Source organism: Rhamphochromis longiceps, linkage group LG13, assembly GCF_057381845.1.
Source record: "Rhamphochromis longiceps isolate RC_006_pf linkage group LG13, R_longiceps_female_GT1.1, whole genome shotgun sequence".
NCBI lineage: Eukaryota > Metazoa > Chordata > Actinopteri > Cichliformes > Cichlidae > Rhamphochromis > Rhamphochromis longiceps.
Window position 1 is genome coordinate 14,340,761 of NC_140569.1, and position 27,924 is coordinate 14,368,684.

General features: G+C 44.2%; 1 protein-coding gene across 1 annotated transcript; it reads right to left on the reverse strand.

The window, feature by feature from the left end:
* Positions 1-3,486: 3,486 nt before the first annotated feature.
* insyn2ab (inhibitory synaptic factor 2Ab) lies at positions 3,487-27,602 on the reverse strand. Its single transcript, XM_085428585.1, has 3 exons — positions 26,461-27,602; positions 23,421-23,492; positions 3,487-3,942 (listed from the first exon to the last, which is right to left on the reverse strand). Exons 1-3 carry the CDS (start codon positions 27,600-27,602, stop codon positions 3,759-3,761), a joined length of 1,398 nt encoding a protein of 465 aa, XP_085284711.1. The 3' UTR covers positions 3,487-3,758.
* Positions 27,603-27,924: the final 322 nt, after the last annotated feature.

The window sequence follows — 27,924 nt, forward strand, 5'->3', positions numbered from 1 at the left end:
ACTAAATACTTTTTGCCCCACTGTAGCTGACGCTGGTAACTGTGCAGGGGCGGATCTAGCAAAGTTTAGCCAGGAGGGCCGATAGGGCATTAACAGGGAAAAGGGGGCACAAAGACATACTTTTCTTTCTTATTCTCATTTAAAATGTCTAGCTTTTAATAAATAATTATCTGACACCCAAAGTTTTAATTTGATGTAAAATGAATAGAAGTCAATTACTGTATATAGTAACTATTAAGTCTAACATACCCTAGTAAGCTATAGTACTTTTTCCTTTGGGAAGGCACCATCTGTGAATTCTGCAATTTTGTTGAAGAAAGATGTTGAATCTATTTAATATTTCTTGAAAAATAATTTATTTCTGTGCATTTTTTTTCACACTGCATCAAATTAAGGTTGATTACGTCGATTAAGCATCATGAGGTGGAGGGTGAGGGGTGGTTCCCTATTTTTTATTTATTTATTTTTGTTGTTGCTGGGAGTTGGAACCCTATTAGTTAGGTTGCTTAATATTTACGCTAAGTACTCTTTAAAATACCAGAATAGGGAGGATGGTGTAGGTTTAAGTTTATTAGATTGATCAGTATTGCTGAACTATGAAATATTTTTTTTTGCATACAGGTATAACAGAATAGCTTTAGTGTAGTTGTTGTTTTAAACTTGAGTATGAACTTATACAAAATGCAGCAAGATATTTAAAAAACAGTTTTGTTGATTAAAAAACACTATATCGGATTCATATCGGTATCGGCAGATATCCAAATTTATGATATCGGTATCGGTATCGGACATAAAAAAGTGGTATCGTGCCATCACTAGTTAGGATATGTATATTTTTTTTTATTTCAATCCATTCTTCGTTTGCAGCATTTAAATAACCTTTATCTGATTTGATGGTTTTGTTACTGACTTTTAAAATAGTGTTTTGCTTTTCTTTCCCAAATATGGGGATTAAATTGTGTTAAAATGTACAAAACAGTGATGTCATGTTTTGTGACGAGGACCCAGGCACAGAAAGACTTGGTGAATTTAAGAATCTTATGATTTAATAAATAAATTTGCAGACTTACTCAGAGATGGTAAAATTATGACTGATAACGGAGACGAAGACAACAGACGATGAGGACAGGGAGGAACAGGGGTTTAAATGCACCAAGGAGACAGACAGAGGGAACTCGGGACAACTGGAGACATTTAAGGATGCAGGGACTGACAGACACAGGGAAGATGTCTCATCGTGACGAGTAAAGTTTATCTTGCCTGGCTGGGCAGCTCTTTGGGTGTTCAGCACCCCCAAAGCTCTGATCCTAGAATCGCCCCTGTCTCCCACTTCAACCACTGGTCAGCTGGTTTGTTTGTAGTTGCGGGAGGGTCCTGGCAGTGGCTTGGTAAAATTGTTTGCAATGAGATATTCCATGCAGCACTGAAAATGATTGAAAACCTGCAATTCCTTGGGTTACTAAAAATTACTGTGTTTGCCTGTTATTTGCATGGAAGACATTGACCTTTCAGCAAAGACTTGGAAGCTACTTGCTAAACAGTAGTGAAACAGTGAACCCAAACCAGAAGAGACCTTTACCTTCAAAGTGAAGTTTGAGTCTTTTGAAACATGTTGGTTTTAGCAGAAAATCGCAACTTGTACTTAGAGGGTGAAAATCCTCTGTATCTGGTTTGCATCACAGTTTTTCAGGTTTCACTGCCATTTGGTGGGTAGTCAGCAAGTGTTTACAGACAAGTCGACCTCTTGGAGCAAACTGTGGGCAACCATGGCTAAGAACCAAAGCAATGGCGATGAGGGTTTTAACTCAGAAACCTCTGGCAGCCTCTTGCCAACTGGTTAGGGGAATACACATTTTTCCTAGCGACCGGAGGTTGCCAGGGGGTTGCCAACTGGTCTCTAGGCCTGTGTGAGTGAAGCCACAGAACGGTTAGGGCTAGGGTAACCATCTAACATTTAAAAGACATACAGTAAGAGAACACTGAATCACCTTCATTTGAAAATGTTTTAATTATGATGTAGAAACAGTAGAAAAATGCATAATATTGCACATAATCACTAAATTGCACTTTTCCAAGGTACAGATCTTTGCATGGAGATTGTTGACCTGAATAATGTAATCTACAGTGTAATCTAACAATGGGAGGCCAGTGTGAGTCTTCCTGACAATTCTTGTACAATTCCATTCAATTATTTACATGACAGCTGCTGTTATGAAGTGACTAGAGAAATTTAATAAATGCCTGCTTTATAAAAGCGTGCAAGTTTAGTGTCATTGCTACATCATCGGTGTTTTATTTCTGTTTTTTTCCCCTAGTTGACCAAAGCTGGTGGACACAAGTCTTTTCTGCTGTAAGATTGCTACCATTACTTCTTTAGCACTGTATATAGCCCTTCTGCTCTTGCTGCAAGTTCAGTGCACAGTTGTTTGTGTGGGTTGGCGGACATGTGTTTGGCGTTCAAAAGTTTTTTTTTTCCCATTTTACTAAATTGATGAGGATAAATAAATGTTACAAAACAACAGTTGGATTGTTAAAGTAGCTAACTGGACATGAGACAAGTGGCTTAAAATGTATTTGTTTCAAGATTTCACATCTTTGCTGTGACTGAGAGCCAAGACAAACTCTTGGACTCAAGAGAAATGTCAAAATAGCTTTTACTTTCTGTCTGAACTGTTAAACAAAACAAGCCAATAAAGAAATACTCAAAATAAAAAGCAAACAGTGTTATCATAGAAAATACTCTGCCATACAAGTAGTCAAAACATTATATATGCTGTTTAAAAAAATCTAACCCAGAATACTGTATTTTTTATCTATTGTACCTGCTTCAAGAGGAGCGGCCCAAACATACATATTTTTAAAAATCCATTTCACAGTACTTTGCTATAAAGATGAAGATATTCCAAAGTATACACTCTGAATATTTCGTGTCACTCCAAGAACAGAAAATGACAGAATGACTAAAGCAAAGATGGTCAGTTGCACCATAAGCTTAATAAAAAGCTACAAAAGAGAGAAAGAGATAAAGGTGTTACAATAAGAGGAAGGACAAGGAGGAGTTATTAGCAAAGGCAAGGAGATGTTCTGTCAGACAAACAAATTACACAGTATGCTAACAGATAAGGAGGAACAGGAGGGGATAGTAGGGGTTATAAGAACAGCGCTGACATAAAGTCATATAGCGTTTCAGTCTTTTACACATGCTTCTCTCAAAAGTCAAATGTTTGTGCTTTCAGGAAGTGGGGGATGGGGGGCTGATGTCCGTTTAAAGATTAGAGCTTCACCCATTAAAAGACCCTCCACATGGCTCCTCCTCTTGTTGCCAAGCAATATACTCTAAGGGGAAAAGACCAAAGTGCATTGCATTCATTGGAAGGTGAAACAAAGAGATTTCAATATAAAGTGAGAGGTGCATTGAGCCAGTACGTGAATAACGGCCATTTTTACACAGATTTTAAAAATATATGCGCAAAAATGTATGTCAAAGCTCACCTAGTTTTTGCAGATGTGTGTCGATCCTGTCCAGCAAACATGCCAGAAAAGGTAAGACTGAATCTAAAATGTTTTTATTTTTTATTTTTTTGGTCTTAAGTCCCCAGGTGACATGGTGTGGAATCTCAACACAGAACCTTAAATCACGTGGTTTCCATTCCCATGTGTTGATTACCCCATCTGAATATTCCTTCAGCAATTTTGAGAATAACAGGGGTATTAACGTGCCCAAGAAAATGGTCGTTTCCAAAGGCTTCAGGTTTTATTTAGAGGAACCATAGTTTCCATCGAGCATGCTTTTTGGATTCTGTCTTCGACTTGCGTTTCGGAGTAGATGTGAAAACTTCATTGGAGTAAGGCAGAGCAGGGCACTGTTGGCTGTCCAGGGGACAAAGTCTCTTCATCAGAGGCTGTAGCTTGTCCTCCTGCAGCTTAAAGTCCAGCTCGACACTGTAACACAAGAATATCAGGTAGAATTACGAAATATTTCAGTTTATTTATTGTAATTCTTCACTTAAAGTAATGCTGGAAAAAATCATCTGTTCCATTTAAAAAGTTAGTGGTCTGTAAGTTGTGTGGCTATAATATTTATGACTCAGGTTTTGACTTATTTTTTTATGTTAGTAATCCATAAAAATCCACGGCCAGATGGAGGCAGGGAGGGAGGCCGAGGTTCAAATGCACTGACAGACACCCTGGCAGCACATATTAGTTGCGGCACATATCCATATTTCTGAGACGACTCTGAGTAATAGAGTTCCTCTACTTCATCTTTGCATTTTTAATGCATACAGTCAAAGGGCTTTTAGATTATATTGGAATGAATAGATTATATTGGAATAATAAAAAAAAAGAGACGGAATGTGGGTTGCTCCTGACATCAGACTTTCACATCCGCAAGTGTAATCCCAGGCCGGTCATCGTCTGATTTCGTTCCGACACCATAGTTCAACCCTCTCTCTGATTAAATCTCTCAGGCCTGAGAGGAATGTGGGGATTAATCCCATCCAAATGAAACCACTGAGAGGCCAAGCAGACCCTGATTAACTGCATGTATTCAAGCAGGAGATAAATGCACCATTATACGCCATCTCCTTTCACTTCATTGCTATTGATTTGTAGAGGGCATGTATTTATTCTTAGGGCATGCGATAAATTCTGAAGGCATCATAGTTAAAATCAAAGATAATTAATCTCTGTACCTGCGACAGTGATACTCTGCAGCAACCCTTACCTGGTAATCGAATGTTAAATTGCTTTTTGGTTTGGAGTTTCTTTTTTTTATTCATCCTCATTTTCTTTTATCGCTAAAATTGCTCAACACGCTGCTTTTAAAAGACTCAGGGAATACTACGACTTACAAAGCTCATTCATGTCAAAGTAAAGAGGATTATTGGGTGAGAGAACTAGAGCTGCCAAAGGAGATGACATCCGACAAGTCAAGGTCAAACATGAGGTCCATTCCTTGTCTGCATGCAGAGAAACTGACGGTAAGGTGCAAAGCCTGGCCCAATTTGGTAAGCACTTTGATGGGCAGTGTAATTAGTTGCCTAAAGGATATGCTCTACTCATATTGACATAATGAATCCTGGGAACTGTCCTTACCCTTAAGATAAGTGTCAGTTATGAACAGTGCTCTATTAAAGCCTTCAGGGGGAGAAACTGGATGGATGTCTGGATAGTAGTTTGGCAGGTCTGAACTTCCAATGAATCAATATGTTAAATTTAATGAAAAGCAAGCAATAAGGAGTTTCTAAAATCTAACATCATTATTAATACCAAAAATATATTTTTAAGCATGTGCTCTCTTAGTTGCACTTTTTCTTATTTCCACTGGAAACGAAAGCTAGCAATTGCAGGTCTCCAAAATACTGAGTCCCTCACAAAGGGAAGACTATCCTCTATCTTTCTAAAACTGCTGCTTCTAGCAGTATGCGATGAGCATCTCTTATTTATATCATCCATTGCTTCGTTTCCTCTCTGTTATCTCTATTTGTATCTTTTGTTTTATGTTAAAAACTTTTACAAGTGCTGTTTAAATAATGTTGACTTGACAGAAAGCAGAGCAGAACAGCGAAACACAGAATCGCCTCAGAAATTATTAAACAATTAATCACTTGGCAGATCACTACAATTACTGCACGCTGTGGACAAATGCCTCTATGGGAAGCCAGAGGCAGCGCCGTACGATGCGGATGGCACTGGGGAGCAGGTGCTTCAGCAAACAAAAAGCCCTATATCTAAGATCATCTCTGTACACAACAGATTGAAGCGGCTGGAGACAGGGAAACTTTTCTAGGGCATTCACCAAAGCAGATTAATCATCTCTTTAGCTATGCAGTGTGAGTAGCTGTTGCTCTGATCAGTGGCGAGCAGTTTGTTTGTCTGCGGTCGTGGTGTGCTGAGCACCATTCAATGATTGTTGCTCCTGGGAGGGATACTGCAGCCGTGAGATGTCTTTTTAGCATAGCAAAGTCTATTCATTCAGCAGTGTACACCTGCTTGCTTCTATTCTCTGTTCTTTCTGCTGCTGGCACCTTTCAATGTAAAGTCATTTCCCCTCCTATGATTTCCCCTTCGGCCATTCACAGTTCAAACTCTCCACTTGACAAAATGAGCGGTTCAGGCCCAGCAGTGTAACATCCTCAGAACTGCATGATGGGGCATCATAGATAAATCACCAGAGAATGACAGTCATTTCCTCTGCTGACAGGCAACAGTTGAAGCAGAAACTAACTTCCCACAGGTTTACTACAGTAAATGACATGTAGAAAGTCTCTCCCTGTCATGTATATCGGAAATAAAAGCCTCTGCTGTTGTGCTACACTGTTTTCTGCTTCAAAGATGCATGGAAAAATAAAAAAAAACAATCTAATTAATGAGCATAGAACAGGCAATCTTGACAATTGTTCAACAAAACAATCACAGCTCCGCTATCTCAGCATGGGACACAAGTGCTAATTAGCTCCTTGCGTCTCATCATATTGAACTGCAGTTGCTTTTTCCTGAACTTAACTGTTCTTCAAAGTCATTGTTAGTTCCAAATTGGAAACACTACATTATATACTTTTGTTTCAAATGCTGGGTCTTAGTCAACACAGCGGTGGCAGGAATAGAAGCTGTTAATGCTTTGATCTGAGCATGTTTTTTCTGATATGGGCTTCCTGCTGTAGTCTAGGTTGACTCAGTGGTAGGCCTCATATAATTTGCAACTGATGCTCTTGTAAATCCTCTTTGAACACACGCAGGTAAGTATAGCAAGAAAATATAAAGCGTTGAAGCTGTCTGCATCTCTGAGTTGATGTCACGGTCCGCTGTGACAGACCGTGCGGTGGTGTGTATGGTGGACCCAGGTGCGAACACAGGTGAGCAGACGGGAGTGAACTTTAAACAAAAGCGAGCCTTTTATTGTGGCTGATGACAAGGTATACAAATACAGCGGGGATAGCGTGGCTAAACAGAAACCTAAACTGGGAACAACTAAGGTAAAGCTATGACTAAGAATGCAATAGACCGGGCATGGAAACATAGAGGGTGGAAACACAGACGACGCGACACAGACTACATGAAACACAGAGACTAAATACACAAGAGGGATGATCAGGGGAAGTGGCCACACATGGGAACACAGCTGACACAGATAAACATAACAAGACATGGCAGGAGTAAACAACACTGACGGGAGACTGTCAAAGTAAAACAGGAAGTACACAGAGGTGCAAACAGGAGGAGAGAGAGAGCACGGGCATAGTGGGCTGGGGAAACATGGAAATGAAACACGAGGGGAGATGAGGGCTCACAGATACATAGAGGGGCACACAGGGGATAAGAGTCACAAGGGGAAGTCAAATAAGGAACAACATAACAGGACAACTCAGGAAACATGACCTAAATAAGGAACGAAATACAAAAATACAAGGAACTGAGAATACTGGGCCCACATGGCCCAGGACCATGACATCACCCCCCCCTAAAGGGCTGGCTCCCGACAGCCCAAACGCGAGAAACAAAACAAAAACAGAAAACAACCCACCCAGGGCGGGAGGCGGGGGACCAGGACGGAGGGACCAGAACGGGAAACAAAACAAACAACAGAAAACACAGGAGCACATGACCACAGTCCAAATACAGTTCAGGGGGCCGACCCAGAGCCCACAGGCACAAGAGTTCACGGGTCACACGGTCGGGGGGCCGACCAGGCGGGTGGCACAGGTGACAGAGCCGGTCCGGAGGCTGGCCGTGCGGAAGGCAGCGGTGGCGGCGAAGGAGACGACGGAGCAGTTCAGGGGGCCGACCGCGCGGAAGGCAGCGGCGGCGACGAAGGAGACGGAGCAGTTCAGGGGGCCGGCCGCGCGGAAGGCAGCGGCGGCTCCCAAGTGTCAGGCGTACCGGCCGAGGCTTGGAGGGCACAGGACCAGGCGACGCTGAAGCGGAGGCTGGCCCAGGCGACGCTGAAGCAGAGGCTGGCCCAGGCGACGCTGAAGCAGAGGCTGGCCCAGGCGACTCTGAAGCAGAGGCTGGACCAGGCGTAGCAGAAGCACCGGCTGGACCAGGCGTAGCAGAAGCACCGGCTGGACCAGGCGTAGCAGAAGCACAGGCTGGACCAGGCGTAGCAGAAGCACAGGCGGAGGCTGGACCAGACGAAGACTCGGATGAAGCTGGACCAGACGAAGCACAGGCTGAAGCAGGGCCAGGCGACGACGAGGCGGCCGCAGGTGGCGGCTGGACAGGCTCCTCGGGCCCTCCAGCTGACGAGGCATGAGGCTGAACGGGCCCCTCGGACCCTCCAGCGGAGACAGGAGGCTGAACGGGCCCCTCGGACCCTCCAGCGGAGACAGGAGGCTGAACGGGCCCCTCGGACCCTCCAGCGGAGACAGGAGGCTGGATGGGCTCCTCGGGCCCTCCAGCTGACGAGGCATGAGGCTGAACGGGCCCCTCGGACCCTCCAGCGGAGACAGGAGGCTGAACGGGCCCCTCGGACCCTTCAGCGGAGACAGGAGGCTGAACGGGCCCCTCGGACCCCCCAGCGCAGACGGGTGGCTGAACGGGCCCCTCGGACCCTCCAGCGGAGACGGGTGGCTGGACGGGCCCCTCGGACCCTCCAGCTAACGTGACGTGAAGCGATGGTGTCGCCGCAGGGTGCCGGATAGGCACACCTGGGAGTCCAACAGCAGATGCAGGACAAACAGTTATGTAGGCCCCTGGCTGGACTAGGAGCTGAGGAAACACAGGCTGCTGAGGCACAAACCCAGAGAGAGAGAAAACAGGTAGAAAACAGTCTATAGGGCTTAACATCTTGGCATGAAAAACCGTGAAGTGAACAGTGGTAGGGACCACCAGTTCAGAGCCAGCAATCATTAGGTTCCCAGAGTCTGCATCAGTCCAAGGTGGCTCGCAGGTTACTGGCCCAGTCTCAGTAATCCTAGGAGAGGCCAACATAAGCTGGTTGGACTTAACCGATGGTAGTGTGCGGCTCAGAGGAGCTGGTTCAACCATACGGAAAACAAGAATTGCCACTCGATCCACAAAAACAAGGCTTAGATCATCAGGAGCTAACTCCTGAAAAAACAGTAAACACACAGGTATGGACCCAACCAATGTCACCGTGGTAGCATGACTGTGGTGTGTTGGATGGATGTGTTTGTTGGAACCTGCACCCGCAGCGATCTGTGGCGTCAGAGTGATGACTATATTGAGTGGAGAGACAGATACAGGCAAAACGGTACGTAAACCATTAACTGAAGCAGGTGACACTTCAGGCTGAGAGTGAGTGGTTACAACATTGTTCGAGGCTAAAATCTTATCCAGTGATGAGTTCACAGAGACAGGAGAAAACGGTGTCACATTAACCCTGATCTCAGCCTCCATCTCCTGAGTGGAGGTACTGGTGCTGGAGCAAAACAGTTCAGAATCACCCTGTGTATGACCTGCAGATGACACCACAGTGGTGGGGCTCATTTCCAAGGGAGACGAGTCTACGTACAGAGACGAGGTGGAGCAGCTGACGTCATGGTGTAAGGCCAATAACCTCCTCCTCAACACTTCAAAAACCAAAGAACTCATAATAGACTTCAGAAGGAAAAAGGCAGAGATCCAACCACTATTCATAAATGGGGACTGTGTAGAAAGGGTGGCAAGCTTCCGCTTCCTGGGAGTCAATATAGAGGAGAACCTTTCCTGGAGTGTGAACACCTCCGAGCTGCTGAAAAAGGCCCAACAGAGACTGTACTTCCTGAGAATTCTCAGGACCATGACAGTTGAGTTATTTTTGTTGTGTAAAGGCTTCATGTTTTTGATTCTCTGTGGTATTTCCTTGAATGAAGAGTTAATAAAGAGGACAACAAAAGGCTATCTGAGCTAGCAAACCTGCTAACTGCTAGTAGCTAGGTATCCATTCATCTTCTTCCCTCTATCCAATTCAAGGTCACAGGAATGCTGGAACCTATCCCAGTGAAAGGCGGGGTACACCCTAAACAGGTTGCTACTGTAGTGCAGAGCTAACAGCCATTCACACTCACGTTCACAGGCTGCTAAAGTTGTGGGAGGAAGCCGGAATACCCAAAGAGAACAGAGACACAGGGAAGTCCACAGGCCCCAGCTGATTGGTGGATTCAAACTGAAGCCCTTCTTGCTATAAGGGAACATGCTAACCACTGCAACACTGTACTGCCCAAGCTACGATACCACACAGCTAATAAGCTATCATAGTGTCCTCCATTTTGGACCTGTTCAAAACATGCTGCTTTCCAAATTTCCAACGGTGCGATTGCTATAAAACAGACAAACACACACGTATAGATATACACACACAGAAAGAAATAATTAGTTGATATCCTGCCCTAATTTGTAAGTTTGCTCACTTACAAAGAAATGTACTACATTATGGTAGTTTGATTTTAATAAAGAGACAACCCTGTAATTGTTTTGTCTATAGACATAGCCTCTCTAGCGTTTCTTTACTTGCCTTTACTTGCCATATATATATATATATATATATATATATATATATACGTACATACATACATACATACATACATACATATGCCATCTTTGTTGCAGTGATAAGTAAGATGCGGCATTATACAAAGAGTGGGAGAGCGAGAGCTGAAGCCTAGATAAGATGCACAGATTGACTACCTCATCTCAGCATCCACTAGAGTGGTTGAATTTATTGGATGCGTTGGATATGCTGGAGCACTCTGAGCTCAAGCATTTCAGCGGCTGATAATCCAGGTTTCACTTCCAGCACACAGTTACTAGTTGTCTAAATTTGAGGGGTAATTGGTCCCAACTTGCTGTTCTTGCCTGGTTTTAATTTTCCTCACTGTACCCAAGCCTTTCTTATCAAAGTGTCACATAGAGTAGTTTGTCCGGCATCGTGATTGGAGTTGTTTTAGCAGCAGATTAACTCAGCAGATTAAAAAACAGGGATGCTGTGATGGGATCATTCAGCCGTTTGAATAATGAGGTAGTTTGAGGAGACAAGGCAAAATACACTTGAAGGTAAAGAATAAAGGGATAAAGAAAACAATACTGTCTTTGAAAATTTGAGCTTTCCTGGTTAACAATAAATACTATTGCAGAATGACATAGTTCCCCAATACCTGCCTTCAAACTATAGTTCTGCACCAGAACTAACCAAGTTAGATTAACCAAAAAACAACAACAAACAAACTAAATGTAATGATATAGTGCACAGATGAAATGATAATCTTCCGTTTTACCGTCACTCTGCAGAGTGCATCATCATTGCAGCTTTATTACCATATACTGCTTGCTTTGGTTTACTGACAATAGGCTGAAGACAATGTTTTTGCCATTTAATTTTTCTTAGAGTTTGTTAATTAAGCCAAGTTGCTTCGCTGACATATAGAAATGCCACAACTTTGTCTTATCGAGATACCATCAGTGAACTAAAAAAGAGAAATTATGCTCTACAGTTCAAATTGCTCTTCTATGCAGAGGCCTTCCTGCTTCACACTTAGATACTCGGGCTGCATAATGGACCAAATTTTAATCTTGATCACGATTTTAGCTTCCCACAATTAAATGAGCATGATCAAGCGATATTTAAAATGCTGCTGCTCTGCCAATCAAAATGCAATGCAAAAGCAAATCAAGTTCTTCCTAAATCACTGCCTGACCATGTGTCTTTATGTGTCAGTCACAGGAGATCCCTCCACTGCGCAGCTTGAAGATTCCTGGACTAGCCTGGGAGACTAGTCTGTAGTTAAAATGAATGAAAAGGCCTGTCTAGTCGATAAAGAAACAAATCGACATACAAACTGCAGTATAAAGGCTTTACCGCAAGAGATCACCTGTAATACCATACATACACTCACATCTGTTCAGCTGGGTGCTAATGATAAAAAGTGAAGCCAGAATAATAATCATAATAACAAGCCCTCACTTGGCAGCAACTCAATGCAATTAGGCAAGTAGACACGATCAAGACAGCCTGCTTAAATTCAAACCGAGCATCAGAATCAGGAAGAAAGGTGATTTACGTGACTTTGAACATGCCACAGTTCTTGGTACCTGAATGGCTGGTCTGAGTATTTGAGAAACTGCTAATCTACTGGGACATTTCATCTTCGATGTTTACAGAGAATGGTCTAAAAAAGAAAAACTAGTTTGTCTAGTGAGAAACCCAAATAATTTAAGCTGATAGGAAGGCAACAGTAACAGCTTGTTCCAAGTTTTCAGCAAAACACCTCTGAATGCATCACTGAATTTGTCACATTGAACTTTGATAGGGTACAATAGCAGCAGACCATAGTGGTGCCATTTCGGTCAGTGTAAAAGAAGAAACTGAGGCTACAATTTCACAAGATCACCTAAACTTGGTAAGAGGGATAAAAAAACATTTCCTAGTCTGATGAGTCTTGATTTCTGCTCTGACATTTGGATGATGTGATCAGAGTCTTGCATAAACAACATGAAAACAGGGATCAACCCTGCCTAATATCTATTTTTTTAGACTTGCGCTTTTGGTGTAATCGTTTTTTTTTTATATTTTCTTGGCACACTTTGGGCCACTTATTACCTGCAAGCATCGTTTAAATGCCACTGCCTGCCTCGCTGACCATGTCCATCCCTTTATGACAACAGTATATCATCTTCTGATGGCTGCTTCCAGGAGGATAACTCATCCTATCAAAAAGCTCATATCATCTGAAACTGATTTCTTGAACATGACGATGAGTTCACTGTGATGGCCTCCACAGACATCACATCTTTGTCCAAAAGAACACATTTGGGATGCGGTTGAACAGGAGATTCACTTCATGCATGTGCAGCTGACATATCTGCAGCATCTGTGTGATGCTTTCATGTCAACATGGGCCAAAATCTCTGACTGTGTTTTTAGCAAATTGTTGAATCTATCCCAAAAGAATAAAGGGAGCTCTGAAAGCAAAAGCAGGTCAAACCTGATACTAGAAGTGTAACTAATAAAGTGTCTGGTTAGTGTATGTACCTAGAAGGATGAACAAAAGATGATATATGTTTACAAATCTGTCTTTGTCTCAGTTCACATCTTGAATGAGTCCATGATGCGTTCTTCATCATAATATTGCAAAATTCATATACATCTTTACATTTATAGACTTGTAGTAATGATCTATTAATAGAATAATAGAAATGACAGATCTATACTACTCTCTGTAAACCTCTTAAAACCAGAGGATGTTCAATTATTTAGCATTTATTGTTTTTCCCGTACGTTCCATGTAGGATTTATGGGGTGAAGTCTATGGACTAGCTTAGACAACTTCAGCTTCATTTCTCTTCGCACAGACTTATATGCCTCAACCTATCCCACCATCTGCTATTTCAACCCCTCCACCACCCGAATATCTATCTGTAGGCTCCAGGGGATGTTTGCTTATAACTCCCTAGTCTGAATGTGTCTGAATAGAGGGAGAGATAGAGATGAGCTTAGATGCCAAACTCTGTTTTCGCTACTTAATTTTAAATATAAGTTGTCTCACTAAAATTTAAAGATTATGGAACTGTAACTGGAGGGTGAAGGTATATATTACTTATATTATTTGATTATATGTTACTTTGTCAGCAATGTTAGTATTGCTAGTATTGTGAATATGCCAGTATTGCAAAGTGCTAAAACACAAAGAACAAATACAAACATCGTTTGAGGGAAATAGTGACTTTGGCATTCATTTAGTGATAAAAGGAGATATAAACTTCAGAAATTTAAATTGTTATTAAAGATCACCAATAACTAACTAATTTAATCTGACAGTAAACTGGTTTTTCATTTTACTTGAACTAAATAATGACTGCATAGTGTAGTGGCTATAGAGTAATACAAGCCTTATTCATTCTATGTAATCCTGTCAGCCGCAGCACACAAAATTCAAGCTTAATTTAAAAACCGAAACAATAGGAGGATAGCACTTGTGTTTTCCTTGGCACCTAGATTTTCTGCAGATTTCCGGAAAGTATTTCCTAGAATAACTAAGAAGAGCCTTCCCAAAGAAGGAGAATCATAGAAAGAAAACATGAAGCAAGAGAGAGCTCCAGGGCTTGGCGGGGTTTACAAGACAATCAGCTGCCTGTATTTCTACTAGATCAGTATGAGACAAAATCTTCCTACTTATTAGCCTAATAAAACTGTTTTTAAATTACAAAATGATCCACATTTTCCAGGGTTTCTCATATTTACTGATTTTTTTTCTGAGGTTGTTTACTCCTCTCTTTGAAGAAAGATGACTCAGTTCTTTTTTCCTCTTCCATTTTCTAGCTCAGTGAAGTGCTTTAGACTAAGAGAGGGGTCTGAATTTGAGTGGAAAGAGGAAGAGGGCAGTGAAGTGTTTGGGGGAAGACAACAGTTCTTCTCTTACCAGCCAGTTGGGTCTTGTTTAATTTGATTTCTTTAGGTGCTATACAAATGCATGGATGAGTAGTGTGTGTCCTTCCCTGAAGACCATCTGTTTAAAAACTGCAAAAACTTAGCCTGGCATGCACAATCCCTTCCAGGATCAATAAATGAGACTGAAGGCTCCCTTCAGGTCAGATGTAATAAAGATAGCCTTAAAATTCTAACTGCTGACACCTATCAATTTACCATACGTGCGAATGAAATTAAAGTCTAATAATCTGCTGAGAAATGGGGTTGAACTCAATTTTCTTCTTGAAGTTCTTTTGGATTTGAATGACATTTTATTCTGTTCTCTATCAAGATACTCTTACTGCTTCAATAAAGTTGAAGCCAGTCCATGACTGATACTGTACCAGTATGTGTTTTTCTACCCAGGTATGCTTTAATTGTATTGGCAGGGTGTTTAGGATCCTTGTCTTGGTGAAAACTGAAATCGATGCCAATCAGGTGTTTTCCAGATGCTGTTGCGTGGGGGGTGAAATTTCTGACAGAACTTTTTTGTGTTCATAATTTTTATACTTCTGTAAGACCTGTCGTAAGACCTTGTGTAATTTGGCGCTCCCTAGCCTTTTATCGCTGTTTCCCTTTTATGCCTGTCAAACTGTGTCTTTTGACATTTTTTATACATTAAACTTAAGATATGGGAGCAAGCTGTGCGTTTTTGTGACAGGCTGCTACCAATAAAGTGCCTAAAGATAAAAATGTAAAATAGGGTTGTCTGTTATGTCCCTAGAGTTAGGTGCCTTTTTTATGTTTGAATGATTCACAGGTCAGGCAAAAATATATTCTTCTTAAGTACAAGACATAGACTGAAAATGAACGAAAAAGCAAAGAAAAACTTCAAAACCTCTTTAGAAAGGCTGGAGAAGTGTTGTTCAAGACCACTGTATAGATATGAGGGGTGACTCTGGACTTTTGCAAAATGTTAGATATGATAATTTGAATGAAATATGAATCTGCAATTGCACAAGCAATATCTTGTGTTTTTATCAAATGTTAAGCATATGCAAACTGGTGATGTGAATGTGACACTGTTGAATGCCAGTCCAGAACTAATGTGTTTTTTTTAAAGGGCCTTTTTGTTGTTGTTTGTTATTTTTCTTCCTCTAGTAGCCTACATGTAACTAAGTTCCTGTTTTTAGGTCCTGTCACCACAGTCCGGGCCAACTTGACACAATGCACTCTTCAAATAAGCAGAGTTGGTATGATTTTGCAGGAAATGTTACACAAAGAGAAAATCCGGTCCAAGGCAGTGTTAATTCTTTGTCCAAATCACTTTCAAATATTCCTGGTGTTGTAAATATCAGGAACATATTCAAAATAATTCAGAAGATCAGTGGAGTATAAATGGGCTACCAACATTATCTTATGTATAGAGTCTATTGTCCAAAAGGGGAAGTATGAAGCAGAAGTGGGAAGGAACATTTCCATATGGCAACAAACTTTTATATATATATTTTTTTTTAAAAAAAGGTAAAGTTGAAATCTGCAAAAAATGTGATGGTGTTTTTTTCGTTTGTTTGTTTTTTAAGCTTCTTTGACTCATGCCTATATGAAAAAACTGGGAGGTCTCAGAGGTCAGTGTGTTTTCTGGGGATAAGAGCATTTTCCAAACACTTTCATGTTTCACAATTTTGGAGAACAAGGTAACAGCGAGTTGTAGCAGTAGACACTTTTAGATAGAAGTGACAAATGACACGAGTGGATTTTCCTCATGCTTCTGAGACATTTTTTTTACACTTAGAACGTATGAGAATACATACACTTTGGACTCGGAAGAAAGCATTCGGAGTTTCCAAGTATGTTTTATTTGAGCTCCTCACATACTCTGTGATGGGATCACAGTATTTCCTACTTTATATACAACTCACTTCCCACTGTTGTGTATTGTTACTCATTCTGTCATACCAACTCGTATATTTCCCAGAAACCTCTGCAAATAATATTGGAGCCATCATCCACTGTATTGTAAAACAAAGCAACTGTCATGGTCCTGGGTCGGTGACCCAGCGCTTTTAGTTTATCATTTTCTAGATGATGATTGTTTAAGTTCTGTGTTATTTTCGATCTGCCTCTAAGTCTGCGTCTGTACCTGTCTGTCTATGGTGTCTCCCCATCTGTTTGTGAATCTGTCTGTTTAGTTCAATGTCTTGTCTGGTTCCATGTATCTGAGTTTCCTGTCTTATTGTGAAGGTCCGTGTCGTATGTGAGTGTGATCAGTTTACGTTTCCCCTGTCCCGTCAGCCCAGATTCCTCCCAGCTGTGTTGCCCTCTTGTCTCTCATCCCCTGATTACTGGTGTGTGCATTTAAGCCCTGTGTGTTCTCCTGCCTGTTGCCGGTTCGTCTGTATTACTCAGTGTCAGTCTGTGTATCCACCGTGTCTTCTCCCTGCTGTTCATCGTCATCCTCCTCTGCTCGTTTTCATTCAGGTTTGTGCTCTGTAGTTTAGTTGTTTCCCAGTTTAGTTTAGTTCGAGCCCCGTTTGCTGTTTCAAATCAAATCAAATCAAATCAAATCACTTTTTATTGTCACATCACATGTGCAGGCACACTGGCACAGCACATGTGAGTGAAATTCTTGTGTGCGAGCCCCACAAGCAACAGAGATGTGCAAACACAACAACACAAACGAGCAAAATACAAGAATGGCCAACCTGAAACTAATAAATATATGTACAATATATAATAGTGTATGCATTTCTGGATGTGTATACTAAATATTTTCCTACGTGTGTGTGTGTGTGTGTGTGTGTGTGTGTGTGTGTGTGTGTGTGTGTATACACATTTTTACAAATTAAATAGTAAAAAAATAAAATAAAATAATAATAATAATAATAATAATAAAATATATAAAATATACAGAGTTGAATATGTGCAAAACAAGTGGCATTTATATACAGTGTGGAGTGCATAATGTTGAAGTTCCAGTAGTGAAGCTGAGGTGTCTATGACGTGTTCAGCAGTCTGATGGCCTGATGGAAAAAGCTGTCTCTCAGTCTGCTGGTACGGGACCGGATGCTGCAGAACCTCCTTCCTGATGGAAGCAGTCTGAACAGTTTATGGCTGGGGTGACTGGAGTCCTTGATGATCCTCCCCGCTTTCCTCAGGCACCGCTTCCTGTAGATGTCTTGGAGGGAGGGAAGCTCACCTCCAATTATCCGTTCAGAGCACCGCACTACTCGCTGGAGAGCTTTGCAGTTGTAGGCGGTGCTGTTGCCATACCAGGTGGTGATGCATCCAGTGAGGATGCTCTCAATGGCACAGCGATAGAAGGTCCTGAGGATGCGGGGGCTCATGCCGAATCTTTTCAGTCTCCTGAGAAAGAAGAGGCGCTGCTGGGCCTTCTTCACTGTTTTGTTTGTGTGTACTGACCACGTAAGATCCTCAGCCAGATGTACACCAAGGAACCGGAAGCTGCTCACTCTCTCCACAGCAGCGCCGCTGATGGTGATGGGGGTGTGTACTTCTCTGCACCTCCGGAAGTCCACTATCAACTCCTTTGTCTTTGCGACGTTGAGGGTGAGATGGTTGTCTTGACACCAGTGGGTCAGGGCGCTGACCTCCTCCCTGTAGGCCGTCTCATCACCGTTGGTGATAAGACCCACCACTGTAGTGTCGTCCGCAAACTTCACAATGATGTTGGAGCTGTTAGTGGCTGTGCAGTCGTAGGTGTAGAGTGAGTACAGGAGAGGGCTCAGTACACACCCCTGTGGAGCACCAGTGTTCAGTGTGATGGGGGATGAGGTGATGCTGCCCAGTCTGACCACCTGGCGTCTGTCAGACAGGAAGCTAAGGATCCAGCTGCAGAGGGAGCTGCTCAGTCCTAGATCCTGCAGTTTCCTGTCCAGCTTCGAGGGAACGATGGTATTGAATGCTGAGCTGTAATCTACAAACAGCATCCTCACATACGTGTCTCTCTTCTCCAGGTGTGACAGGGCAGTGTGTAGTGTCAGGGCTATGGCATCATCAGTGGACCTGTTGTGGCAGTATGCAAACTGTAGAGGGTCCAGTGAGTCGGGTAGTGCAGAGCAGATGAAGTCCCTGACCAGCTTCTCGAAGCATTTGCTTACGATGGGGGTCAGGGCTACAGGTCGCCAGTCGTTCAATGAGGAGATGGTGGAGGATTTGGGTACAGGGACGATAGTGGCCATTTTGAAGCAGGCTGGGACTACAGACAGAGAGAGGGAAAGGTTGAAGATGTGCGTGAACACTCCAGCCAGCTGAGCCGCGCATGACCTGAGGACGCGGCCGGGAATCCCGTCCGGACCAGTAGCTTTGCGTGCGTTCACCTTCCTGAAGCACCTCCGCACATCCTCCTCAGACACAGTGTGCGCACTGACGTCATCCGCGGTGCGCACACTGCCTGGTCTCATGGTGTTCGCTGTGTCGAATCTAGCGTAGAATACGTTTAGATCCTCACACAGAGAGGCCGTGGTCTGCGGTGTGCTGGTTTTCCCTCTAAAGTCTGTGATCGTGTTTAGTCCCTGCCACATACTCCGAGGGTTGTCAAACTGTTGTTCCACCCTGTCCCTGTACTCACGTTTGGCTGCTTTGATCGTCTTCCGGAGTTGGTAATGTGCGTGTTTGTAGTCCGATGTGTTCGCGGAGGCAAAGGCGGTGTTCCGTGCCGCGCGAACATCTCCGTTAATCCAGGGTTTTTGATTTGGGAAGGATTTGACTGTTCTGGATGGGACGACATCTTCCACGCATTTCCTGATAAATCCACAGACTGAGTCTGTGTATTCATCAATGTCTCTGGCGGCCACGTGAAACATTTCCCAGTCCGCGTGATCAAAACAGTCCCGCAGTGCAGACTCTGATTGGTCCGTCCAACAGTGCACCGCCCTCCGGGTTGGAGCTTCCTGTTTCAGCTTCTGCCTGTAGGCGGGCAGGAGCAGGATGGAGCAGTGATCTGATTGGCCGAATGGGGCGCGGGGGAGGGCTTTGTACGCATCCCGGAAAGAGGTGTAACAGTGGTCGAGTTGCCGGTTTCCACGTGTGTTGAAAAGGATGTGTTGATGGAGTTTTGGTGAGACTTTCTTCAGGTTTCCCTTATTAAAGTCTCCGGCTGTGATAAACGCTGCCTCTGGGTGTGCGGTTTCCTCGCTGCTGATCGCGCTGTACAGTTCCCTGAGTGCACGGTCAGTGTCGGCTTGTGGGGGAATGTAAACAGCCGTAATAATCACTGCTGTAAATTCCCTCGGTAGCCAGAATGGCCGGCACTTAATCATCAGGTACTCCAGGTCCGGTGAGCAGAAGGATTTGACCGGGTGCACGTTCGCATAATCACACCAGCTGTTGTTGATCATGAAACACACACCACCGCCTCTGCTTTTCCCAGTAAGATCCTGTGACCTGTCCGCGCGGTGCACAGAGAACCCCGGCAGTTGTATTGCGGAGTCCGGTACTTTGTCCGATAGCCAGGTTTCTGTGAGGCAGATCACGCAGCAGTCCCGCATCTCTCGCTGGAATGAGATCCGTGCCCGAAGCTCGCACAGCTTGTTCTCCAGAGACTGCATATTAGCCAGTAATAAACTGGGTAACGGTGGTCTGTAAGTGCGCCGTCTCAGTCGAACCAGAACGCCAGATCTTCTCCCTCTGCGTCGGCGTTTGCGGCCTCCAGGGCCAGAGAACAAAGGCGTCTCAGGTGAGATGAATGGGGGGTCTGCAAACGGAGCGTCCGTGTTGCAAAACTTGAACTCCGGAAAGTTATAAGAAAGACCGTCTTTTATGTCCAGTAAGGTTTGTCGGTCGTACACAAGGAGACAAGTGCTGCTCGTGAAAAAATAAAGGAAAAGTAAAATTAAACACAGAAGAAAGCCGTTGCTTGGGGGAGCTCGCGACGAGGCTGCCATACTCGGCGCCATCTTGAAGCATCACATTCTTTTGTGTTCAATAAATCACCTTCACTCCTCTACGACTGCCTGCGCTTGGATCCTCATTTATTCCACACGGCTCGCCTCGGCAGCCGTGACAGTACGAACCGGCCACTATGGACCCAGCAGCAGTCAACCCGCCCGAGGAGCTCCGGGAGGACATTATTTACTCGGTGGACAGATTAATTAACTTATGGCTCGAGCATGAGGGGAGAGAATTCCGCCAAGGCATAGCTGTTCGGCTACAGCGCTTAGTTTCTGGTCTCCCCTGGTTGCTCAGCTCACTTCACCCGCTCACACAGAATTTCGTTCTGAACGAGCTTCATCTTCTCCCCCCTGCTACCACCCACTCTGCAACTCATGCTTCACTCCCCGACCCGACGGAGAGTGTCCTGCCCGGCCCGTCGGTCCAGCCTTCAAATGGGAAACGGCACTCACGCCGTCGACGCCCCTCGCCACAGTCGGACCCCAGGATATCAGAGCGGCCGACTGTGGTGAGTAAAAAGGATAACGGCTCCAATCTGAACTGTAAGACTTTTTCTTCTGGGGTTGTTCGAGGTGTGTCAGTGGGAGCTAATTCACAAAGCTTACCTACCTACCTGATAACCGATCTCTCCCAGGTTGGCATTTTTAAGACTTCAGTGAAAGCAAAGGGCTGTTCTTCTGAACCTGTTAAACCCATGTCAGCTAACCCAGGGTCTGCTAAAACTGTGGCATATATCCCAGAGACAATTAACACCAGCTCTGATCATACCAGGACTGTTTATTCTTTTGAACTGCAACCGGATGCTCAGTTAGCCGCCCGGCCTCAAGCTCAGTTAGCCACCCGGCCTCAAGCTCAGTTAGCCGCCCGGCCTCAAGCTCAGTTAGCCGCCCGGCCTCAAGCTCAGTTAGCCGCCCGGCCTCAAGCTCAGTCTCCAATTCCACCACCGCCATCATCCCAACCATTGTTTCAGTCACCCTCAGTTCAGCCTCCTGTTCAGCAGCCACTAGCCCTGCACCCTGTGTCACTTGCTACTCCGGTACAACAAGCCCAGTCAAATCAATCTAAAAGGAACTGGGTTTCATCCGTTTGTTCTAAGCAGAGCGTCAAACCTAATGATGATGTCAACATTCCTCAAAGGCTGGCCAGTTCTGAGACTGAGATGCACTCCAGGGCCTCCCCAGAGGCTGGGTTTCAGCCCCCATCAGACTCTGGACCCCTGGAGTTTAAGAAGCCAGCTGAGGACTGCACCCGGCTGTCGCTGCCTGAGCAGGGTCAATGCTCTGCGCAGCTGCAGGCCGCTATGTGTTTGCCAGAGGCCCGTGCGCCTGCTGGTTCTGTTCTGTCCCTGCCAGAGGCCCGTGCGCCTGCTGGTTCTGTTGCGTTCCTGCCAGAGGCCCGTGCGCCTGCTGGTTCTGTTGCGTTCCTGCCAGAGGCCCGTGTGCCTGCTGGTTCTGTTGCGTGTGTGCCAGGGGCTCCAGTGCCCACTGGTTCTGTGACTGTTTTTGCTGGGGGGCCCGAGGAGCCCGTCCAGCGTCCTGCCTCGTCAGCCGGGGGGCCCGAGGAGCCCGTCCAGCCATCAGCTGCAGTCTCATCACCGCCTGCAGTCTCATCACCGCCTGCAGTCTCATCACCGCCGCCTGGTCCGGCTCCAGCATCCTCGTCTTCATCCGCCTCGCCTGGTCCGGCTCCAGCATCCTCGTCTTCATCCGCCTCGCCTGGTCCGGCCTCAGCTTCCTCGTCTTCATCCGCCTCGCCTGGTCCGGCCTCAGCTTCCGCCTCGCCTGGGGCTGCAGGGGCCACGCAGCCTTCAGGTCCCCTACTACCACCTCCACATCGTCGGTCATCTGCCAGGCCGCTTGTTGGGCATCTCCGCCACCGTGGACGCCCTCCTGGACGCCGCCACTGCCTTCCGCACGGTCGGCCCCCGGACTTGTTTCCACGCCGCCGTTGCCGCCCGCACGGTCGGCCCCCGGACTTGTTTCCACGCCGCCGTTGCCGCCCGCACGGTCGGCCCCCGGACTTGTTTCCACGCCGCCGTTGCCGTCCGCACGGTTGGCATCCGGACCTGCCCCGTTGCCATTCGCATGGTCGGCCTCCTGAACTTGACCATCTGGGCCTTTTTGGACTCTGTCCCTCCGTCCTGGGCCCCCTCCGCCCGCCCTGGTCGGGTTGTTTTCTGTTTTGTTTTGGTCCGTTTTTTCGTTTCTGCTGGGCTGTCTGGTGCCAGCCCTTGAGGGGGGGGTACTGTCATGGTCCTGGGTCGGTGACCCAGCGCTTTTAGTTTATCATTTTCTAGATGATGATTGTTTAAGTTCTGTGTTATTTTCGATCTGCCTCTAAGTCTGTGTCTGTACCTGTCTGTCTATGGTGTCTCCCCATCTGTTTGTGAATCTGTCTGTTTAGTTCAATGTCTTGTCTGGTTCCATGTATCTGAGTTTCCTGTCTTATTGTGAAGGTCCGTGTCGTATGTGAGTGTGATCAGTTTACGTTTCCCCTGTCCCGTCAGCCCAGATTCCTCCCAGCTGTGTTGCCCTCTTGTCTCTCATCCCCTGATTACTGGTGTGTGCATTTAAGCCCTGTGTGTTCTCCTGCCTGTTGCCGGTTCGTCTGTATTACTCAGTGTCAGTCTGTGTATCCACCGTGTCTTCTCTCTGCTGTTCATCGTCATCCTCCTCTGCTCGTTTTCATTCAGGTTTGTGCTCTGTAGTTTAGTTGTTTCCCAGTTTAGTTTAGTTCGAGCCCCGTTTGCTGTTTGTCCACATTCTTTTGTGTTCAATAAATCACCTTCACTCCTCTACGACTGCCTGCGCTTGGATCCTCATTTATTCCACACGGCTCGCCTCGGCAGCCGTGACAGTAACACCCAATACACAGCACTGTCAGCGGTATTACATCTGTACTTCTTCCGTGACCTTGATGTGTATTTTATGATTCCTCTCTTCTGAATTCCATTTAATGTCACACATAAAAGATTTGACTTTAACATTTTCAGTACTCTTCAGATTTTCTGCCTCAGTCAAACCACTCTAGATGCAATGTTGTGCATACAGTATATTTGATTTTGCATTTTCTGGACACTAATGCATGACTGCGCCAGATGAGTCTCGTAAGGACCCCTTTCAAATTGATTCAATGCGTTGTACAGACAGTGCAAGAAGCCCACCTGTAAATGATGCAGGCGCTGTTTCGACAAGTGTCACAATTTGCTGTGTCTTGTCCTGTTCGGTAGGAGAGCCTGTGAAGGGAGAGATGGAAAGATATACGTGAGCTCCAGTGACAGGCTTCGCCTTCATATTTCAACACCTGTGGGCATCGGCTATCACACAGATTTGCTCAGGTTTGTTTTCACTCAGGGTTGCTCTTTGCTAACAGTTGAAAATGCAGCGGGGATTTTGATCCTGCAGTTCTCTCAGATTTGGCTACGTAATCAAGCGTGTAGACTTGCTGATTTAACATAATAGGATTACCTTGCTTTGCCATGACATACTTTGAATTGTCTATAGGCAATAGGAGGAAACAACTAAATGCAGCTCTTGTGTAATAAAAAAAATCGATATCTTTACATTATGTGCTACAGCACACAGTACATCTTTCCCATAAAGGTCAACTTGTTACAGACACACTTTTTCAAAATGCAATAAACAGCACTGTATCTGCTCCGTTTGTGGCTGAGGTGTATTGCCCCCAGGCTGTGTTGTCTGTTGTTTTTATGTTGGAAGCCCTCTGCAAACACCAGCTGCAAGCCAGGTGGCACATAAGGCTCATACAAAATGTGCACATGCTAAAGAGGACACACTAAATATCCAATGACTTTTGTTAGTGTGGCGTTCTCTGACTTTCATTAGTTTCTGTTTCATCATTTGAGTTTAGATGAGCATGCAGGTGGGCTTTTTGTTATTGGCAATATGTCGCTGAATAGACTGTTGGACCGCGTGGGATGGGAATGATAGGATATTTTGTTTTCGAGCCACACATGTAATTGCTTGCTGTCACGCTAGCCCTTTGTACCGGGGAAGAGCTGCACCTCAAATGTTCACCGTGACATGAAAGGTGACCTCATCGGAGGAGACAGAAGGGCTTCTTCATGGATCGAAAATGCTGATGGAAGCTCAAGGTCACTGAGTTCATCCATCCTGCCCTGTTCTCAAGTAAAGTCTCTTTGAACAGCTGTGAGCAAGGGCAGTAACTGACTACACAGAAAAAAGATCTACTCTAGTGCTACACTGCTGCCTAGGTTTTCATGTACTCCCATATCATTAAAAAGAGTTGCTTTAATAATAAAAGTGTATTAACCTAAATTTACAATCAGTGCATGTGCTCAGCACAACACCCCTTTTTGTATTCAGTGTCTAATGTTCACGCTTCACTGTTGTGATTCTGTATTAAACCACAGTGACACAGAAAAGATCTTCATAGATTTTTCATGGAAAAAACAAAAACAACCAAAAAAAACAAAAAAACCCGGCACCTTTGAAAGTCTTTCTTTAAGCCGACTGCTTGTTGGCACAGATTCACTGCTGTGTTGTTTGCCCACGTCAGCTGTCCTGGGATATGTCCTGGCCTCATCATTCTAGTTTCACTACACCCCCCTGCCTACGTGCCTGCTGCTCTGCCTGCCTGAGAAATGCATAACATGCGAACAGAAGCTTCACTAGGTCAAGCCACCATGTTTCAAATGCCACTTTTTATATACAGTGTTATTCTGTGTTCTACACACATCTTTGTGTGGAGAAATGAAAGTGTTTCCTGAACAAGGCTGGGGAAGTGACTTTTGGAACTGTATGAAGCCAGTAGACAAATATTATAACAGTTAGATTAATATAAGAGAAAAATACTGAGCTATATATTCTGACTGTTAATATGGGGTTTTTTTGTGTTTTTTTTTTTTAGCACATTCATAAGTGTTTAACAATAAGCATCACATGTCACTGAGGTTAAGGTCTGGAAAACCATAAGAGAAGTGAAACATGTGGCATTGATGGGACTTCCTCTTCATAGGCTGTCATTGAAAAGTATCCAGAATAAACTGTGATATCATGAAAATTAAGAAGATGTGAAACAGATCACGGGGAAATGCATCAATCAAAGCTCCTACTGTACTTTTGCATATTTTTGGTTTATGTTTGGGATTGTCTCATGGAACAGATGACCCAGAGAAAGTAAAATCCCCTCCAAAAAAAAAAAATAATAATTTTTTTTTTGCCATAATGTTATTTCCAGAGTAAACCGTGAAGTCGCTTCTCAAAAACACTTTACTTTTGCTGAAAAGTAAATAAAAAGTGAGTAGATTATTCTAACACCTTGCTAAAACCACAAATGACATACAGTACAGGTTTAATAAAGAGCAGACATTGTGTTGGACATTATATATGCTGGTTAAAAAAGGGGGAAACTTTAAGTTGCTTTTTGGTTCAAGGAAGCATAACTGACACAAACAACACAAAATAAGGATAATAGTTTTGTGTCCCGTAACTGCACTTCTCTAATAACACTCGAGCACAATGCTGGAGCACAGCACAGTGAAATCACTACAGCAGGCACAGTTTTGTGAAGATGAAAGGCAACGTGTTATGAGGCTGTACTAATTGGGCCTTTAAAACCAAGCTCCTCAGAGTCACACCAGGGTGCCTTGTTCACCACTGGATGTGGATGAAACTTAAATACAATTTGCTTTGTGTTGTGATAGAGCACAGGTTTTTACAACTGTGCTGCTGTGAAAGTGACTGAAGGACTAATGGCATTCCCATCAACTACAGTTGAACTTTCTGTTTAATGCCAAAAGTCAAGTGTTACCACACCTAAGAGTAGTTCATGCTTCCCAATAACACCGTTCACATTTCTTAAAAACACACCAGATATTGTTTTCCTCTCGTTTTTTACTTTTAAAATATTCAGAGATATATTGTTCTAGAAACCTCTTAGTCACATCCATATTTTTGAAGAAAATGTGCATTCACACTGATAGCTATTGCAAAATGTGATTCACCAAGATCTTGGGTGGCATAGTGTTGATAGTCAAAAAATTATGTGTGGAACACTGTAACCTCAATGGCTGTGCACTTGGCTACACATCAGATAGTGACTGACATCCAAACAGAAGGCAGTATAAGGATGATATACTTGATGATATACTATATAGGTTTCATGTGGAGCTTTCACAAACATTTCACAAACATTTTCACTGTAAACATTACTCTACTCACCCCTCTCTCTGAGCTTCACCTTTCTCCAGCTCCTGAATAACTCCAAGAAGGACCTTGATGGTCTCCTGGCTTGAACTGATGAGACTCTCCATGGCCTGCAGCTGTGCTTTGATATCCTTGTCTCCAGATAAGGTTATTATCTGCTGGCTGCTCCCGATGCCCGTGGCTCCTAGAGGAAAGCCCTCGTCACCCCCATGTGTTCGCTGGAGTTTAGAGGAGGCTGACACATGCCTTGTCCGACACTGCCCTTGCGACTTTAAAGAACATTTGGCACTATGGGGAAGTGTCTGAGACTGCTGCTCATTTAGCTGTGTATCCTTTTTCCGTTTACAGCTCACAGAGGGGCTTCCTAAAGACTCCACCTGTGTCAAAGAGTTCCATGCAACAGGGCCTGTGCCCTTTGGCTTGTCCTGCGAAAACTCTGAGTCAGCTAGCTGGCGCTTTGAGGAAGTGCCGGCATCCATGTCTTCTTTGGGTAATCCTTTGTGTTTGGTCCTTGTCCCACAAACCTTGTATTCTGGTTCACTTTTGGAAGGAGAGCTGGTAGGATGACCCTCTTCTGAGAAATGTGAGGGTCCATCCACACAGTTGGCACTGGAAAGCAAATCCTCTGTATCACTGCTGTCATCAGTGTGGTGAAGCAGTGCTTTTGTCTGCCCCACAATCTTACCCTTGTACTTAGATGACTCCCCAGTAGGTTGTCCATCATCTCCTACTGCTTTTATGTCACTCAAAAATCCATTGTTTTGTCCTCTGTACTCTTCCACCAAAGCAGCATGTTTAAAGGTGTGTCCTTTTTTCCTTTCAAATGGGAAAGTCTTGTACCGTTTTGTAAGATCTGGTGAAGTCTGGACACCAGTACTCTTGGTCACGTTAGGAATAGATCGCCGGGCAGGCATTGTCATGTACTTTCTGTGGGTAACTTTACAGGAAATGGACCTGGAGCGTCTGGCACGATGCTCTTTCTGAGCTTCGCAGATATCCTTAAAACGCACTTGTAAAGCCTTGTTTCTTTTTTTCACCTGCTGTTTGCCAGATTCGGAGCCGGACTGTGCGTCAATGCTGTGTGAGGGAACTGTTTCTGAATCCGATTCATCTGAATTTGAGAGAACAACGCATTTGGTGTCCTCTTTGCTCACCATATTTCCTGAAACAGCCAAAACAGAAAAAGAGAGAGTGTGTGTTAATCTAGAGGAGACAATTTTTCACATGCGATGACTTTGATAAGATACTGTGGCAGATGGCCTAATGCCTTTCTCCTTTTTTGGAATATAACTTGTAAACCTCCATTAAAGTAACCCAAAACTGAGATTAAAATATTTATTTTTGCTATTTATTTTTTTAATAATAGAAAAAATTAGATAAGCGTATTTTAACTGTAACTAATAAGGACAACTTGAAAAAGACTCCAGTGATTCATGCATGATTCAATACATGTACAAACGGCTTGATATCTTTAAATAA

Bases quoted from the DNA above. Each gene is read 5' to 3' on its own strand.
- insyn2ab (XM_085428585.1), bottom strand. From the start codon at position 27,602: ATGGTGAGCAAAGAGGACACCAAATGCGTTGTTCTCTCAAATTCAGAT. The intron at 23,493-26,460 runs GTGAGTAGAGTA...CTCCCTTCACAG, and splicing joins GGTGAAGCTCAGAGAGAGGG to GCTCTCCTACCGAACAGGAC. The intron at 3,943-23,420 runs GTGGGCTTCTTG...CTTGTGTTACAG, and splicing joins AGCGCCTGCATCATTTACAG to TGTCGAGCTGGACTTTAAGC.